The following is a 16,940-nucleotide window of genomic DNA, read 5'->3' as shown; positions in this document are numbered from 1 at the left end:
CTGCTTTCCTCTAGCTCCTCGACCCCAGAGCCAACCATGTATGGCAGAGGCCCTGCCAGTACTTGTTAAATGAGTAAATGAATGAATGAGTGAATAATGAGCAAGTGAACGGAAAAGACTGAGCTTTGTGCAAGGTCACTGAGCTATTTGTTCTGCATCACAACTCCTAACAGTCCTTGGCCTGGAATTGATTGGGCAAATATTTAGTTTAGCTCCTCAGATTGCAAAATGTCCTTCCGGAGCATTAAAAATAAAGTAAAATGAAGACACCACACAGGAGATGCTGCCGCTCCAGAGCAGTGCCTCTTGCCTTTGTTGCTGCCTGTGGGGTCTCTGATTTGCAAAGACCTCATTCTGTCACTCAGGAGGCAGATTCCTTCCAGTCCAAGGTCAGTAGGCAGAGGAGCCGGCTATCTGTGGGTCTCCTGGTCATCTCCAAACAGGAAAACAGAGACCTCTGCCCTTTGCAAGAGAGGGCAGACAGAGGCAGTGTGAGTGGCAATGAGGTGTCTGGTTCCACGAGGCCCTGGATTCCAGGGAGGGTTGACCGTGTATGAGAGTCCAGAGAGTTTGTGCAGAGTTGTGCAGGGTAGGCTCATTGGGCTATTCACTTCCTCATTCAGCTGGTCATGTCTGAGCTGAGAAGACAAATTGTTTACATGTTGTAAACACTCAAATGTTGTGGCCACCAAAATCTGGGATTTGGGTTGAGGGAGAGTGAGGTTCTCTCAACTACAACTCATTGTGCAGTTAATTCCAACAGGGCGTCCTTCAAGTCAGTTCCATTTGATTCTGACACTGTCTACCTGGTGTCAGATTGGATCCTGCCGGTTGAAGGTTCAGTCCTACAAGACTGCTCCCTTTGGATGCAAGTCCCAAGTAGTAGGTTATCAACCATCTTAGCAGCTGGCTGTACACTGGGTGCCCACAGGCCCTTCCCAAGGTTGAATTACCCAGGCTGAATTGGTTAGCTGGGAGGACTCACAGAACTTACAGACACTTACTGATATTACCAGGTTTATGATGTGAATCCAGGGCAGGATGGAATCAGATGGAAGAGATGCATAAGGCAAGGTCGGTGGGAAGAGGGTCAGAGCCTCCCCACCCTCCCTGGTGCTCATTTCTCCAAGCTCCTCCATATGTTCAGCTATCGGGAAGATCCCCAAACCTCATCTTTTTGAGTTTTATGGAGACTCCATTACATAGGCATAATTAATTACATCATTGGCCATTGGTGATCAACCCAACCCTTTGCTCTTGTCCCGTCCCCGGAAGTCATGGGGTGGAGGTGAAACTTCCAGCCCTCCAATCACAGGGTTGTTTCCTCTGATACCCAAATGCCATCCTGAGACTGTCCAGGAGCCCATCAAGAGTGTCTTCAGAGCAAAGAGTTCCCGTCACTCAGGAAACCTCAGGGGATTTAGATCTGTGTCAGACACTCCCATCACTATGAAAATCACTTGGAAACCATAATCTTAAGGAGCCCTTTTTCAGGATCCAGGATCAAAAACCAAATATTGGAGAAAAGATTCACCCTCACTCCTATCTACAAGGTATGAAGACCTGTGACTCAGAAGCTGAGGGCAGAGTCCAAATATATGTCTGATTATATCACAAAACCACAGGTAGGCCATTTAGCCAGGCACACCTCTCTGGTGTGGAGGGAGGTGCCTGAAATTTGTAGGCAGAAAGGCTACAGCCCCAGCTTCTCCATGAATGACATGCTGCAGGCTATCCCTTTTCTTTGTGGATCTGAGTTTCCTCCCCTGTGAGTAAAGGTGGTATCTGGGCCACAGAGCCCTGAAGCAGGCCTAGCCCTGGAAATGGTAGAGTGGACATGGGCTCTAGAATCCTGGGCGCCCTGCCTTTTGAGTCTGTGGGGTGGAAGAAAGGCAAGAAGGAGGCTGCTGTATTGTTGGCCACCTGGAAAGAGAAGTGAGGTTCTGCAGTGTTGACAGTCCCCAGGCTCTAAGTGCCTGTCAGGAGCCAGGCTAACAGGTGCTTTCTGGGAGTCAGTAGAGGCTGTGGCGCAGCAAGTACAGAACCTGCACTTTGGCCCAGCACACCTGGCTTGCAGTATGAATTCCCCCAGCTGGCAATGGGCTTGCTGGCCACAGCAGCTGATTCCCAGCTCTCTTGTTTCACGTTCTGGGAGGCTGGAAGTCTGAGCTCAGGTGTTGGTTCATGTGACAAGTATCAGCTCTGTGGCCCTCCCCTGGCTCGGAGGGCTGTTGGCAACCTTTGTGCCCTTGGATCAGAAACATCACTTCAGGCTCTGACTTCATCTCCATGGGGCAGAGTGTGCATGTCCAAATTTCTTCCTTTTCAAAAAACACCAGTCATGTTGGATTAGAGGCCCACCCCACTCCAGTGTGACCCACCTTCACTAATTATATCTGCAAGTTCCCGATTTCCAAAGAAGGCCACCTTCTGAGGTCCTGGGAATTGGAACTTGAGCACATGAATTTAGAGAAGACAGAATTCAGTGCAGAACACTAGGTGTGAGTCTTGGGCCATGTGTCCGTGTGCCTCAGTCTTCTCATCTGTCAGCTGAAGAAAGTCAGAAGCCTGCTGTGGCGCTCCGTGAGTCTCTAGATGTAAAACACTAACACACGCCTCCTCACTGGGCCATCTGAGTGTTAACTATTGACCCCAAACTTCATCTTGTGTCACAACTCAGAGCTCTGGAGCAGGAGTCACGATGCATTTGACTGCCAGGGCCAGGCAGGTCACCTAAACAGGTCAGCTGGGCTGATAAGAATGGAGACCAGACAGATGCTACAGGAGGAGACCCCATTTAAAGTCACTTCTGTTCAATAATATCACAGATGCTTTGTGGACTGAGTAGAACACCCCTCTGCTGAGTGCTAGAGCTCTCTGTTGTCCTCAGTGTTGATGGAAAATGAATCTATTGTGACCTGCCTAGGCCTGAAGTCAGGCAGACAGCCATTCTGGAAGAAGAATGTCAATTTAACCAGAGTCGGGGCAGGAAGCCAACCACCGAGTCATGAAAGAACATAGCTGTCTTTAACCTGAAGCCTAAATCATGAAGACAGAGCTCATAAAGTCTGCCCGCCAGACCAGTGTTAGCTCTGGCCAGCCCCAGCCTGCTCCCTGATGCTGTATGGCTGGCTGAGCAGTGCCAGGGACAGATGACAGTGGCCAGCCATGGTTGCCAGGACCTCAGAGCCACCCAGCAACATGTTTTGTGCTCTCTCTCTCTCTCTCAGTGGCTGCCTTCAGGGAGCGCCTGTCCTGCCAATAACTTGCTTTGGATGCCTGGCCTGCAAGAGGAAATTTTTGTTGTTTTAAGCCACCTAATTTGTGGTCATTTGCTGTGGTCACCCTGGAAAACTAAGTCTCCTCTTTCCCTCCAGTTTCAGAAGAACAACTATTTTTCTTCTTGACAAGCAGGTATCTGTTGCCTTGGGCCTGTAGCCTCCTACCAGCAGGGGGGATGCCCCCATGAGTGACCACTGTCTCCTCACCAGCTCTCTCCTCAGTCTGTAACCTATGAGATGCCTCCTTCCCTGCCATCCACCGTCCTCCCCTCCTCTCTCCCCAGCCCTCCCTACCAAGGAGCAGCTAGCCTCAAACTTGGTTCCACCTCCACACTGAGATCATTCTGGTGGCACCTCTGGACCACTGACTGTCCTTATCCTACCTAAAGGTTTGCTGTGCCTGACATCAACAATGGCCTTCATCTCCTCCCTTGGTACCTCTCTCCTTTCTCCCCCTTACTTCAGTGAGCTCTTCTGTCTCTGATCAGGGTCTCTTCTGGGGCCCCCAGTTCTCTGCTTCATCTTCTCTCTGGCCTTCTTCCCTCCCACAATACCCCCATTCGATCCTGTCACCTTAATTGCCACCCACCTCTGTACCTGCCTCCCATGTCTCCCTCCAGACCTCCTCATTTCCTTCCAGCCTGACACCTCTACCCACAGGTATCATGGCTTAGCAGGCTCACCAGGCCTGAAATTGGCCTTATAACCTGCTAAGACTTCCACACCTGCCTTTCTCCCACAGTGGGTCCACTCTCTTCTTTCCAGCCCTGTGGGTCCAGGCCAGCATCTCCCACTGGAAGACTGAGGCATTTCCACTCTATCCTGTCCATGCCCACTCAGGGCAGCCAAAGAGTTCTGTCTACAATCTCTGTCTCCTTCTATTTCATGCAGGGTGAAGTCCATCCCTGCCCCAACCCCCAGAGAGATTTTCAAGGCCATCCTGAGCCTGGTGTGGCCTTGGCTTCTCTCAGCTATGTCCTCCTTCTCCTGGCTGGTTCTTGACACCCACCACCCTCCTCTGTGGTATTCAGCAGCACCACCCTGCCTCCTGCAGCTGCCAAAGCCTCCACTGCCTATGGGTTCTTCTGTCCACCCACTCTCCACTTAAGCCAGGGGTAGGAAATTCCTAAAACATGGCAAGCTCACTAAACCCAGACTGAAGATCAATCACTGCCCTCACAGGCTTTTCCTAGTCCATCTCTCTCTCCAACCCCAGAAGGGATTGTTCTCTCTTTGTGTCTTTACTGTGGAGTACTGTCAGAGAGCTGGTGCTCTGTGCTTTCATTTTTCTCCTTTAGATAAATAGCTCTCTTCTAAAGGCAAGGGATACTTTTCAGAATATGGTTAGTGCTCAAAAAATATTGATATTTGATGTAGGGGTTAAAAGAAGGATAGAAAATGGAAGGAAGGAAGAAAAGGAGGGAGAGAGGGAAGGAGGAAGGGAGGAAGTAAGGAGAGAAGGATGGAAGGAGAGAAGGAGAGAAGGAAGAAAGGAAGGAAGGAAGGAAGGAAGGAAGGAAGGAAGGAAGGAAGGAAGGAAGGACCAGTATGTATGGACCCAGACAGGGAGGCAGGTGATAGGCAGAGGGAGGCATGGTTGATGGCCCCACAAAGACTCAGAAGAGATGACAGGGAAAATGGGGACATTACTAAGACCCAAAATCAGGATCTCATGCCGGAAGCTGGATGCTGGTTAGTTCAGCCCATCTTTTCTGAAGTAATTTCACTTAGAAACTCTTGAAGGACATTATAGTAGCTTTCTGTGACAAATGTAATAAATTGTCACAAACTTAGTAGCCTACAGAACTCAAATTTATCCTTTACAGCTGTGGAGGCCAATGTAGGTCTCAGTGGGCCAAAATCAGGATATGGGCAGGACTGTGTTCATTCTGGAGTCCATTTCTTCCCTTCTCTAGCTTCTAGAAGCTTTCTGGTTTCTTGGCAGGTGGACCCATATCACCATTGTCTTCCCTTCTTCTGCTTTCATTATCATGTCACATTCTGATTCCAGCCTCCTACACCTCTTTCTTATGACTCTTGAGATTACATGAAGGACTCATCAGGTCCTAAGTGTCTCATGTCTAGATCTTCAACTTGATCATATCTACAAAGTCCCTCTTGTCAAAGGGTAAGTCAGGCACCAGTCCTGGGATTAGAATGTGAATTATCCCTTCCCCAACATGACTCTATGTAGCACCGATTTCCGTCCCACAGATAGGACGTGGGAATCTCTGGGTCAGTGACGTAAAGGACTCTTGCTCAGGTTACCCAGCAACATGGAGCAAAAGCAAAACCAGACAGAGAACCCAGCTTACCCCTAGCTGTCTGTTGTGGCTGACTTCCCGCCCTACGTGGTTCTGATTCTCAGTGATGATTGTGATGGCCCTGCCAGGTAGAAATCATGTCCTTTTCTACACAGAGGCTGAGATCAGGGCCCTCAGGGGCTACAGTAAGTAATGAGAGAGTTGTTATGCAAAGAGGTTGGGGTTGAATGTGTGGGCTGATTTAAAGTGTTAGTAAATACTGGTTGCTACCATTCCTAGGTAAAGATCCCATAGCTGCACCCTTCCCCAGCCTAGGGAAGCACGGGGAAATGTCCTGGAGGGCATGCAGGTACCTGCTGGCTGAAAATCAAGATGGTTTCCCCTGGGTGATAGTACAAGACCTCTGCTTTGCTTTGCCAGCTCTATACCCATGTCACCGCATATCCCTACTGGGTAATGGCCACACATAGTACACTGGACTGAGAGGAAGCCCCAGGCTTGGGGACCTTGCAAACAGCACAGAGCCTGAGCCAGCACTCTGTCCAGATCTTGGAAACACTCTTCAAAAGTGAGGCAGAGTGAGAGAGTCTTGGTTTTAAGAGAGAAAAGGACAGTCCAGCCAGACACACAGAAGTCCCACATATAGCCCCATTCTGAGCAAAAAGAGCTAACCTTGAACCTAAAGTACTGAGCCCCATGCCTCTAATCTCAGGCATGACCTTGAACATTCCTCAATGGGGTGTTCAGTGCAGCTGGGGTGGACATAGTGACCCATGCATCTCAGCCATCATGAGACCTCTTACTGACCCTAGAATTGGAGAGTCAGCAGCACAGTAGGCCCATGGGTCAATGGTTCAAGGCCCTGCACCCAGGACCCACAGGAAATTGACTGTAGAAAACAATGAAATTCAGCCTTGCAAAGGGAGGATGGCCAGCTGTGTTCATTTTTCTGCCTGTGGTGGCCTGGCATTTCCATCTCTTTAGAGTATCCATGCAATGCCAGGCAGATATTGGCCAGAGGCAGTCTTTGGAGACAGTGAGTAGGTGCCCCGGTCAGAGTCTTGGGCTTGGGTTGCTCCTCCTGCAGTTGACCTGTTCACTGAAAGCCTTCAGGACAAGGCAGAGTAGGGAGGGGCGGGGCTGAGCAGGATCAGTGACAATAACAGCCTTCAGTCCAGCCCGCCCTCTGCCCTTTCCTGAGCCCCGTGGACTGCCACCTCTGCAGTGTGCATGCTCAGCTGAAGGACAGAGTGAGTACAGCTGCCGGGATGGAAACTGGTGGGCTTGAGGGTAGGCCAGGAATGGGGGAAAGGTCCCAGAGTACCCAGTATGGAGGGATCAAAAGTTCTGCTGAGTCTCAGAGTGACAGGAAAGGCCTCCTCCGTGTTTGGGAACAAGCTAGGACTTCAGGGGAGGTAGAGGTGAGTCCCCTAGCCATGTGACCTTAAGCTCCACACCAAAGCTGGCCAAGCCTCAGTTTCCTAACAGGAGAATGGAAACAGTTATGCCATCATCATGATATGGCTGAGATTAAATCAGATACTGGCTCTTACTCAGCCATATCTGACACCTCTGCAGACATGTTTGGTTGTCAACTGGTAGGCACGCTACTAGTGTCTGGTAGGCAGAGGCGAGGATTGCTACTAAACATCCTACAATGCCCAGGACTGTCCTTCCACAAAGAATGATCCTGCCCAGGGTCAGCAGGCTGAGGTCGAGAGACCCTGAATGAGGTAGTAAGTGACAGCAAGATGCCTGGAAAGAGGCTCTCGGGAAATAGCAGCACAGACTGCTCTCTGTGCCTGGAGTTGGGGACCTTCAGAAATCGGAAAGATTGTCAAGTGGAATCTTCTCCCCTGGGATCAGGTGGCCCTGGCTGGAGACTGCTCCCAGGATGGTCCTTCAGCTGCCCGTGAGCCCTAGGGGCCGCTGGGCAGTTTGATAAATAAACAAAGCAGAAATAAAGTGAGCAGCATGTCCAGTGTCTCTAAGGGTGGGGCCTTGCAAGAAAAGCCATGTCGTCTTCACAGATTGGGACCTGAAATATGGGGAGTAAAGAGCCAGGAGGAGATATCTAGAGGTAACAGACATGGTCACAACCTTGCCTGTGGTGACACTGTCAAAATTGCACCAATGTCCAGGCTGCCAGCTTTATGTCTAATAAGGCACAGCTGTTGGTCTGTCAGTCGCATCTGGAGAGTGGCTGTTAAAGGGATAGAAAGGAGGTGCAGGTGAGTGACAGGGAGGTGGTACTTGGGGTCACCTGGCAAGAGAGGCCTGGGCTGGTGAGAGCCCAGCTCTGGTGCCCAGCCTGGCCCTATGTCCACAAGACAGTGTCCAGCTTGTGTCTGACACCTGTGAGGTAGAAGAGGAGTCTGGGTCCCCTCATTCATTCATTCATCCCACACGTGGCGAAGACTGGCAAGGGTCATCTCAGTTGAGAGCATGTGTTCCCATGGGAGAGAGGCAGGGACAAAAGACTTTGTGGACAAATGCACATAGAAGTGCACAAATACAATTGACGATGGACTGTGAGAGAAACGGTCACGGGGCCGTTACAGAGAACAACAGTAGAAGAAATAGGGCCAACATGACAGTGACAGTGTGTCACCAAGATGTGACATCTAGGAGAGGCTGACCCTCTGCAGAAGCTGCCTTGGAGAGGAAGGCATGGAAGGAATGCCAGCTGAGAGAGCTGTGTGTGAAGGGCCTGGGGTGGGACAGAGCTTGGTGTGTTAGAGGCATCAGGAGAAGTGTCCTGGACTCACACAACCCAGGGCAGAGCGGGCAGAGGCGAGGCTGGCAAGAGCCAGGCAGAGCCTGGACACGTGGGCCTCAAGGGTAGGGGCACAAGACCAAGTGCAGGTTACCCCAAGTGCAGTGGGTGGTTGTGGGTTCTTAGTGAGAGGAGCCGTGCTGGGTCCTGAGGGATGCTGACCCTAAAATGGCTCTTGGGAACAGAGGGGAAAGACATAGGGGGCCCAGGTGAGAGATGGAGGGTCTTCCAGTAGGTGGTGGCATGGAAAATGGAAAGAGGTGGGAGGTTGAGGACCTGTTTTGGAGACGAAGTGACAAGCTTGCTGGTGGGCTGGTGGTGGCGGGAGGTGGCCGTCACTTCTCCCGTGGAGCTCTGTGGGCTGAGGGATCAAGAAGAAGCTCTGGCTCTCTCCCCCTCTGCTCAGGGTGCATACCCCAGCTCCCTTCACATCAGCAGACATGGGACTGACCCTGCTTACTTGCACACCTCTGTCATCAGAGTCCAAAATCGACCAGATGGGACTTTGCTGCCCACATGGATGGTGGGGATCAGTAGGGAAACTGAGCAGGGTCCACCCTCTCCTGCCTCAAGCCTGAAATGATAGTGACCATGACTTATCTCTCCTCTTCAAGGTCAGGGGCAGGACGGGCAGCCAGACCAGGCTCTCCGTGCACCTCATGGTGGCTGGCTTGCTGCATGGGGGACTCTCTGGGCCTGGAGCAGTCACACCTGGCTCAAAGTTGACACAAAGCTCTGTCAAAGCTCTTTCCACCAGAGGCCCAAGAGCAAAGCCTAGATTTTCTATCTAAGAAACCTGAAATGCACACCCAAGGCTTCCACTTCCTGCCAGAGAAACCTCTGTGACTCTGTTTCCTTTTCTGCGTTACTAAGATCGTGACACCAAGCCCACGTTACTGCAGAAGTGAGCAAAGGCAAGAGAATCGCTTGGGAGAGGCTGGGGATTCACACCAGGAGGTGGGGGCAAAGAGGACTGAAGTGTCGTTCCCCAGAACCACAAGGCAGCCAAGAGACAGTAAGTGTGCACCAGTCAGAGGAACGTGGATTTTAATCCTGGTTCCATGAGTCACTGGCTGGAACAAGCTTTTCCATTTTGCTTAGTCTCAGTTTACTCATCTGTGAAATGTGGCTAATAACACTAGCTTGTGAGCTTAGATACAGTAATATTTATACAGTATCTCCCAGGTCCATTGTAACTAGTGACTTCCAGATGGAACAAGGCAGCCTACGGGAGCCCAAGTGAGCCTATGTCTCCCCTCTCCCCCAGAACAGACCCAGAGGGCTTCTGGCTCTCAGGTCTACTGTTCAAGGTGGGGGCCATGGCGGGGCAACTGCCGATGAAGAAATTGAGGCCCAGTGAGGGGGAGAAGCTTGCCAATGTGGCCTTGCCAGCTGCGTAGGCTGACTAAGGGCTGAACCCCAGCAGAAGCCCCCTTGCCTCTGCGGATTGCTGTAACATGGTCCTCAGCTTAGCTGAGTGGCTCCTCTAGACCAAATGACTCTGTGACAGGTCTCAGCATCTGCCAGAGGGAGCAGCTTGTGCTGTAAGATAGGCGAAAGGACTGGAGATTATACCTCCTACTGTGTCCTCTGAGGCAGCTGTCATGGTGGGAACAAAGAGGGAGTGGAGCACGGGAAGGCCGGAGTGTGTTTCTGAGTTATCTGCAGATTAGGGCTATCTTCAGCTGCCAAGTCAAGGATCACAGACGCAGGAGGCTGTGATAGAGTGCAGGGACAGGGGGAAACCAAATGGGTGGGGCTTTAGAGTGGCTGTGAAGGGCCAGGACTGGGTCTGAGGCCACCATCAGTAAGCATGCAGCTTCCCTAAGCCTCAGCTTCCCCATCTGCAGGATGGAGCCAGAGGTAATCTGCCTCTGAGAACATATGTGAGGCTGAAGGAGTTGACAGGTCAAGACAGAGGGCGCCTGGCAGAGGTGGGTGACACAATGGGCTTCCCACAGCCTGGTGACTGTGGAGTCTGCTACTTTGACTTTTGGGTCTTGGTACCAGAGGTTTGGCAGGCAGAACATTCTAGATGAGCCTCCTTCTCTGAGCTTAAGGTGCAGCTGGAGCTGGTGAGGGTGACTCACCTGAGCTACTGAGCACCTTCAAACAGAGACAGGCCTTTTGTCTTAGACTGCCTGACCTTCTCCACCATCGTTCTTGGCCTGGGGTTCCCCGGTTCAGGGCCACTGCAGCTATTTCCAACCTGCTGTTTGGGCCCTCAGAGTGTGATTTTGCTTAGGTCTTTTGACTCTCTGTGGCAAGCTGCACCTGCCTTCCTGGGCCTGAGGACCCAATGACATGGTGCCCATAGTGGGACAGATTCCACAGGAGTAGATTCTTTCCGGGAACAGTGTACAGGATGAAACTGTCAACAGAGTTGGCAAAGCTGCCACCAGGCTCACATGAGAACGTTTGTGGCAAACTTGCACCTCATGGTGCCTCTGAGAAAGTGTGGCAGCTGCTGGGGCTTTAGGATCCTATGATGCTGACGCTTCACATATCCACAGCACTTGCTTTGTGCAGGGTGCCATCCTACACACTTTGCACCCGGTGAGGGGTTGCGACCCTCCCAGGAACCCCCATGTGGGTGCTGCTACACCTCTACCTCCCTGATGTGGCACCACTTGCCTGGTCACACTGGGAGGTCACAGTGGACTGAGTCTTGAACCCGGGACTGGCTCAGAGCAGGGCTGCTTAACACCACTGGGGGAGGGGGAGGTAGGGTACAGGCAGGGGAAAGGTATCTGGGCACCTGGATGGTGCCAGATACATAAGCATGAGGGAGGAAGGTGAAGAGTGACTGAAGAAGGCCGGAGGAAGAGGGAGGAAGGTCAGAAACCCAGCACAGGTCAACCAGAGAGACCATAGGTAAAAGCATCCATCCTCCTTTGCAGGAGAAAAGAAGAAATGTTTTAGGAAGGAAGTCCTATAGGCTTGGGACTTATACAATGGAATCTATTTTCTCAAAATTCTGGAGGTGAAAAGTCCAAGATCAAGGTGTTGCAGGGCAGGTTCCTTCTGAAGTCTCTCTCCTTGGCTGGCAGGTGGTCACCTACCCCTTGTGTCCTCACATGGTCCTCTCTCTCTGTGTGTCTAGGTCCTGTTGTTGTTTTATAAGGGCACCTTTCCCATTGGATTATGGCTGTGCTCTGATTTCATTTTGATGGGATCAGCTCTGCAAAGGCCCCCTTTGCAAATGCAGTCACTCAGTGAGGTATTGGGGGCCAGGGCTCAGCATATGAATTTTGAGGAACACTGTTCATCCCCTAACAGAAGAGGAGGGAACTTGGGACACTCACATTGAGAGAACAGAATTTTCCAGGAAGGGACAGTGTCTCTGACAACAGACAAAGGTGGCTTGGAGCAGCCCTGGGAGAAGAAGGGGCCTGCCATCGATGGTGAATGAACAAGACAAGACTAGCAGGGCAGGGAGAACTGGTCCGAGTCAATAGGAGGATCACAAGGCCTTGCCATGTGCTGGCTGAGACATCCACATGAAGGTCAGAGTTCACAGCTCTAGTTCCTTGACAGGGCAAACCACGAGGACCCTCTTCCTTCCACACCCAGCCCCAACATGCACCTTGATGTGGTTGAGCAGAGCCACATCTCACGTGGTAGCCAGTACCTGCCTCGGGCCTGCACCTCCTCTGCCTCCTGCTTCCTCTCCCTCCTGTTAGATGTCCATGTCTCTAAATCTCTATCCTCAAGCCACCACTGCCTTCTGCAAACCATGCCCCTAACCTCAAAGAGGCCCTGTAGAATCCAATCTATGTGTTGGGTTCATTCTTCTGGGACATCAGCCTTACTTGTGTCCCCATAGTCTCACAGCTCTGAGAATTGACACAACTGTGTCCTTACTGAGCACTCCTTCCCATTCTTCCTTTCAGAACAGGGCAGCCACCATGCAGCTCATCCTCCTCCTGTGTCTGATGCTCCTTAGTCCTCAGGTTGCTACCATCCACCGACGCCACCATGCCAGGGAGATGAAGAAGAAGGGCAGGGAGCCCTCTGTGGGAGACACAGTGGCCACCAGCAGTAAGGACTTCACCTTTGACCTCTACAGAGCCTTGGCGTCTGCTGCCCCTGGCCAGAATGTCTTCTTCTCCCCCGTGAGTGTGTCCATGAGTGTGGCCATGCTGTCCTTGGGTGCCCGTGCCCACACCAAGGAACAGATCCTGGGGAGTCTGGGCTTCAGCCCCCAGCACAGCCTAGAGGACGAGCTCCACCTACATGAGGGCTTCCAGAAGCTCCTGCTGGAGCTCAGCCAGCCCAGAGAGGGCTTCCAGCTGAGCCTCGGGAATGTTCTCTTTGCTGACCCTGCAGTGTCCATTCAGGACACCTTCCTGAGTTCCATAAAGACGCTATACCTGGCAGATACTTTCTCCACTGACTTTGGGAACCCCACAGAGGCCCAGAAACAGATCAACGACTATGTGACAAAGCAAACTGAGGGCAAGATTGGGGACCTGATTCAGAACCTGGACAGCACCCATGTCATGGTGCTAGTGAATTACATTTTCTTTAAAGGTGAGACTAGGGCTCAACTTTTTCTTTCTCTCCTGCAGCTTTTATCAAAGCAGCAATCCCCATCCAGATGAAGAGTAGAAGTGACTTAGTCCTCTCTGGGAATACTGGGAAAGCCAGCCAACAGCCCAGGGAAGATAGGGTCTTCTTGCTATGTGAGGTGATGTCAGGAAACCCATCGTACTCTTCCCTCTGCCAAGGAACTGGTCACAGCCATCAGGCCAAAGACACTGACACCAGGGCTAGAAGGGCACATTGCAGCTCCTCCCTTGCCCCGGGACCTTGCCCCTCTGCCCTCCTAGTAACTTTTCAGCCAGAATGTGCCCACACTTCTCAGCAACAGTGGTCTCCCTTTGTATCTCCCTACACCAGTCATGAACACCCACTCCTGTTAGCACATTCTTCTGCTTGTCCTCCCAGATGCTAAACCACTCCTTCCTCTTCTGCATGGGTCTGGGGGTGGGAGTGGAGCAAGAATGGAGGAAGAGGGGAGGGGAGGAGAGAGCAGGGAAGGAAGGGAGTTACATTGTTTCCCCAGCCCATCCTACTGCTACAATCACAGATAGTGAGTTTCTCAGCCTATTCCAGCTGCTCTGACAAAATACCACACACTGGGTGGCTTATAAAGAACAGAAACATATTTCTCACTGTTCTGGAGGTTGGCGTTCAGGGTCAACCACAGATTCAGTGTCTGTTGAGGCCTTGTCCCATGGTGGAAGGGACACACAAAGTCCCTGGTGCCTCATTTATAGGGGCACTAATCCCATATATGAAGGTACTACTTTTAAAAACCTAATTACATCTCAAAATCCCACCTCCTGGTACGCTCACCTTGAAGGTTAGGATTTCAATATATGAATTTTGGGAAGGAGGCACAAACATTAGACCATAGCAGAATCAAGCCTGAAGTCTAGATTTCTTGTTCCCTAGTCCAGCGCTGACCCCAGTACAGCAGGCTGCAGAGGACAATTATGAAATAAGCTAAGAGTGATATAGGGGTGGGGTCCCCTTTGATAACTGTTAAGTCAGAAACAATTGCTCATAGTGCTTTCATCAGAAGCAACCAGGGAAGGAGGCATGGAGAAGACCCAACAGGAAACCTTGTACATTTCCAGGACGCTTACAAACACTTTCCCAAACTTAGACCAAAACCTAATATTAGGGAAAGAGTAAAAACCACAACAACTCACCCAGATATCAGGTAGCATTCTCAGCCACCCAGATGTCATTTACCTTAGTTAATTTAATATTTGGCCTTGAATAATATTGGAAAATCAAAGAACATGAGGAGGTGAGGGCTTCTGAAGACAGGAAAGCCAATCTTTTTGTTTGGAGAATGTGGAAGGAAAGGCTCTACAAGAGGTTTAGGCTGTCCCAGAACTATAAAGGGACATGTCTTTGAGGTCAAGAAGTTTGGCCATCCCTGCTGCTGAGGCCCCTCCAAGGAAGAAGTGCTCTGTGACTGCTGACTCCACTCTTCATGTGCATCTGAAACTTTCTCCTTCTTACACAAAATTTTCTTTCATTTCCTACTCCCATGTTAATTTTTAGCTAAGTGGGAGACAGGCTTCAGCCACAAAAACACCCAGGAACAAGACTTCCACGTGACATTGGAGACAGTGGTGCGGGTGCCCATGATGAGCCGCGAGGATCTGTATTACTACTTCCTGGAACGAGACCTCTCCTGCTGGGTGGTAGGGATCCCTTACCAGGGCAATGCCACTGCAGTGTTCGTTCTCCCCAGTGAGGGCAAGATGGAGCAAGTGGAAAACAGCCTGAACGGGAGCCTGCTGAGGAAGTGGTTTCGGATGTTCACAAAGAGGTATTCTTCAGGTGACTCAGGGCCAGCCCAATGCTAGGTACACACATGAAGACAGTCACTGGGCTGCCTCCGAACCAAAGGCATCCTATGAGGTCCTGCTAGAGGGACCAGGGCTAGAAGGTGGGTTTCCTGGTATGGCTCCAGAGCAGGCAGTCACCTCTGGGGGGGAGGGCCAAGCCCAAGTTCACAGCCAGGGGACCTCCATCTTAAACAAGGGCCTAGAGAAGCATATGAAGCCAAGAGGAGGTGACTGGAAACCACTCGGTGAGCCGACGCTCAGTCTAAGAAAGCTTTTTTTCTTTTTCCAGGCAACTCGAGCTTTACCTTCCCAGGTTCTCCATTGAGGGCTCCTACCAGCTAGAGAAAATCCTCCCCAAGCTGGGGATCAGTGATGTCTTCACCTCCCAAGCTGACCTGTCTGGTATCACCAGCCACTCAAACATCCAGGTGTCTGAGGTGGGTCTGGAAACTCTTAAGCAGCTGCCTTCCGAAACTACTATTCCATCCCATCCCATCCCATTTTATTCCATGCTTCATTACCCCAGAGACTCAGTGATGTTCTCTGAGCCATGTCCTCTTGCAATGGGAAGCCATGTCTGTTACCTTGCCTTGGACGAAGAGTCCTGTATTAAGCAATTAGAACCCACAATCTGGAGAAAGTCCTCTTCTTTCCTTGCTATGTGACCTCCAATAAATACTTGAGTCTCTGAGCCTCTTATATAAAATTAGAGGGTCACATATCTCACTCTCAGATGTCACCAGAATTCAATGGCTGACATGTGCCATCACCTCTGCGCATAGTGCCTGGTTCAGGGCACCTGTTCAATGGTTCCATTACCTACCATTTTAGTGCTCAGTGGCATAGATGCTTTGATGTTCTGCCCATAGGCAAAAGCTTTGCCATTTCCCATAAAGACTCCCCTAGCCCCCAGCAGCTCACTAATACCTGCTGTCCCCCACAGATGGTGCACAAAGCCGTGGTGGAGGTGGATGAGTCGGGAACCAGAGCAGCTGCAGCCACAGGGACCATCTTCACGTTCAGATCAGCCCGGCTGAGCTCGCAAAGGATTGTGTTCAACAGGCCCTTCCTCATGTTCATTGTGAAGAACATGAACATCATCTTCCTTGGCAAAGTGGCCCGCCCCTGACAAGGGGCTTCCCCTGAAATGCACAGGTCTCCACAGTGGGACTCAGGGCTATGCTGTGGGTCATCTGTCTGCCAGTAGCTAATGATGCATGTAGGTTTACTTGCCTAATGAGGTGTCATAAATAATAATGAGGTCAATAGACTGATAACTGCTTCTTCTCACCCAGTGGCAAGACATGGGTGCCTTGGACAATGCTGGAGAACTTGATCTTTCTCTTACCTTTTACCAGTGGATGTTAGCCCTGAGGCCCAAAGAGGTCAACTTATTTGTCCAAGTTGTGTTAGTGGCACAGACAGACCTAGAGTTCAGTCCAGTGCCACAAAACTCTGAACGAGAGTGGTCCCAGTAAATGTGGGCCACCACCAAGCACATTTTAAAGGCTTTTCCCTACTTATCAACAACAACAACTCAGAGTTCATCATGATTTGGAAAGTGCTGCAATCAGGATCTGGGATGGGGCTACTGGCCCAACCCTAGCCAGCTATATCGCTGCAATAAAACTTGGCCTCAGTTTCCCTTCTACACAGTGAAGCTGTAATCAGGACTCTTAAAAAAGGCTGAGCCAATCATACATTAAGTAAGACTGTTGGGCACCAGTGTGGAAGTGATCCAGTGCAGGAGCCCATGCATGGGATGGTATCACTCATGGACCTGGCAGAGCAGGAGAGTGGAGGTCTATTGCAAACAGTAGAGCACCAATTGTAGACACTGATGACCAGCTTTCTGAACTTTATCTTGACAACAACAATAAAGGATTTGCAAAGACTGCATCTCACTATCCTTCTGAAGGCAGCTCACACTTTATATTCACCTTTCACACTTCTCCACGAGGCAGGGGTCACTACTACCCATACTTTATAGATGGAGAAGCAAGCTTGCAGTGGTTAGGCAGCTTACCCTATTACATAGCTCATACCTGTTGGAGCAGGATCAGATGGGGACTGTGACCACCACTCGCCCTGTGCTCTGCTAGGGACGCAAGCTGAAGGCATGTTCAGGTGCACCTCAGCCATAGCAGCCTATGGCTGAGGCAGGTGACTTCCCTCCTTTTTGTACTAAGCGAATGTGTTTCCTTCTCTGTCAGATGAGGGGCTTTGACACTTTAAAGACCCAATGAAT

General features: G+C 50.9%; 1 protein-coding gene across 4 annotated transcripts; it reads left to right on the top strand.

The window, feature by feature from the left end:
- The first annotated feature begins 280 nt into the window (after positions 1–280).
- On the top strand, positions 281–16,586 carry Serpina5 (serpin family A member 5). 4 transcript variants are annotated; one of them, XM_074067218.1, is made up of 6 exons: positions 6,685–6,795; positions 9,195–9,336; positions 12,215–12,854; positions 14,403–14,673; positions 14,982–15,129; positions 15,636–16,586. In XM_074067218.1, the coding sequence occupies exons 3-6, from the start codon at positions 12,230–12,232 to the stop codon at positions 15,819–15,821; spliced, it is 1,230 nt and encodes a 409-aa protein (XP_073923319.1). In that variant the 5' UTR covers positions 6,685–6,795; positions 9,195–9,336; positions 12,215–12,229; the 3' UTR covers positions 15,822–16,586. The 4 variants fall into 4 exon arrangements, with proteins under 4 accessions (XP_073923320.1, XP_020040959.2, XP_073923319.1 ...); XM_074067219.1 differs by lacking the exons at positions 6,685–6,795; positions 9,195–9,336 and adding an exon at positions 281–389; XM_020185370.2 differs by lacking the exon at positions 9,195–9,336 and having other exon boundaries at positions 6,637–6,795.
- The last annotated feature ends 354 nt before the right edge of the window (positions 16,587–16,940 follow it).

Source organism: Castor canadensis, chromosome 3, assembly GCF_047511655.1.
Source record: "Castor canadensis chromosome 3, mCasCan1.hap1v2, whole genome shotgun sequence".
In the NCBI taxonomy this organism is placed as follows: Eukaryota; Metazoa; Chordata; class Mammalia; order Rodentia; family Castoridae; genus Castor; species Castor canadensis.
The sequence above is the reverse complement of the archived record's forward strand: the minus strand, read 5'-3'. Positions and strand labels throughout refer to the sequence as shown.

What these genes read in the sequence shown, in the direction of transcription:
- Serpina5 (XM_074067219.1), top strand. Translation starts at nt 12,230, where the DNA reads ATGCAGCTCATCCTCCTCCTGTGTCTGATGCTCCTTAGTCCTCAGGTT. An exon ending in GAATTACATTTTCTTTAAAG is followed by an intron (nt 12,855 to 14,402) that starts GTGAGACTAGGG and finishes GTTAATTTTTAG; the next exon opens with CTAAGTGGGAGACAGGCTTC. An exon ending in CAAACATCCAGGTGTCTGAG is followed by an intron (nt 15,130 to 15,635) that starts GTGGGTCTGGAA and finishes TGTCCCCCACAG; the next exon opens with ATGGTGCACAAAGCCGTGGT.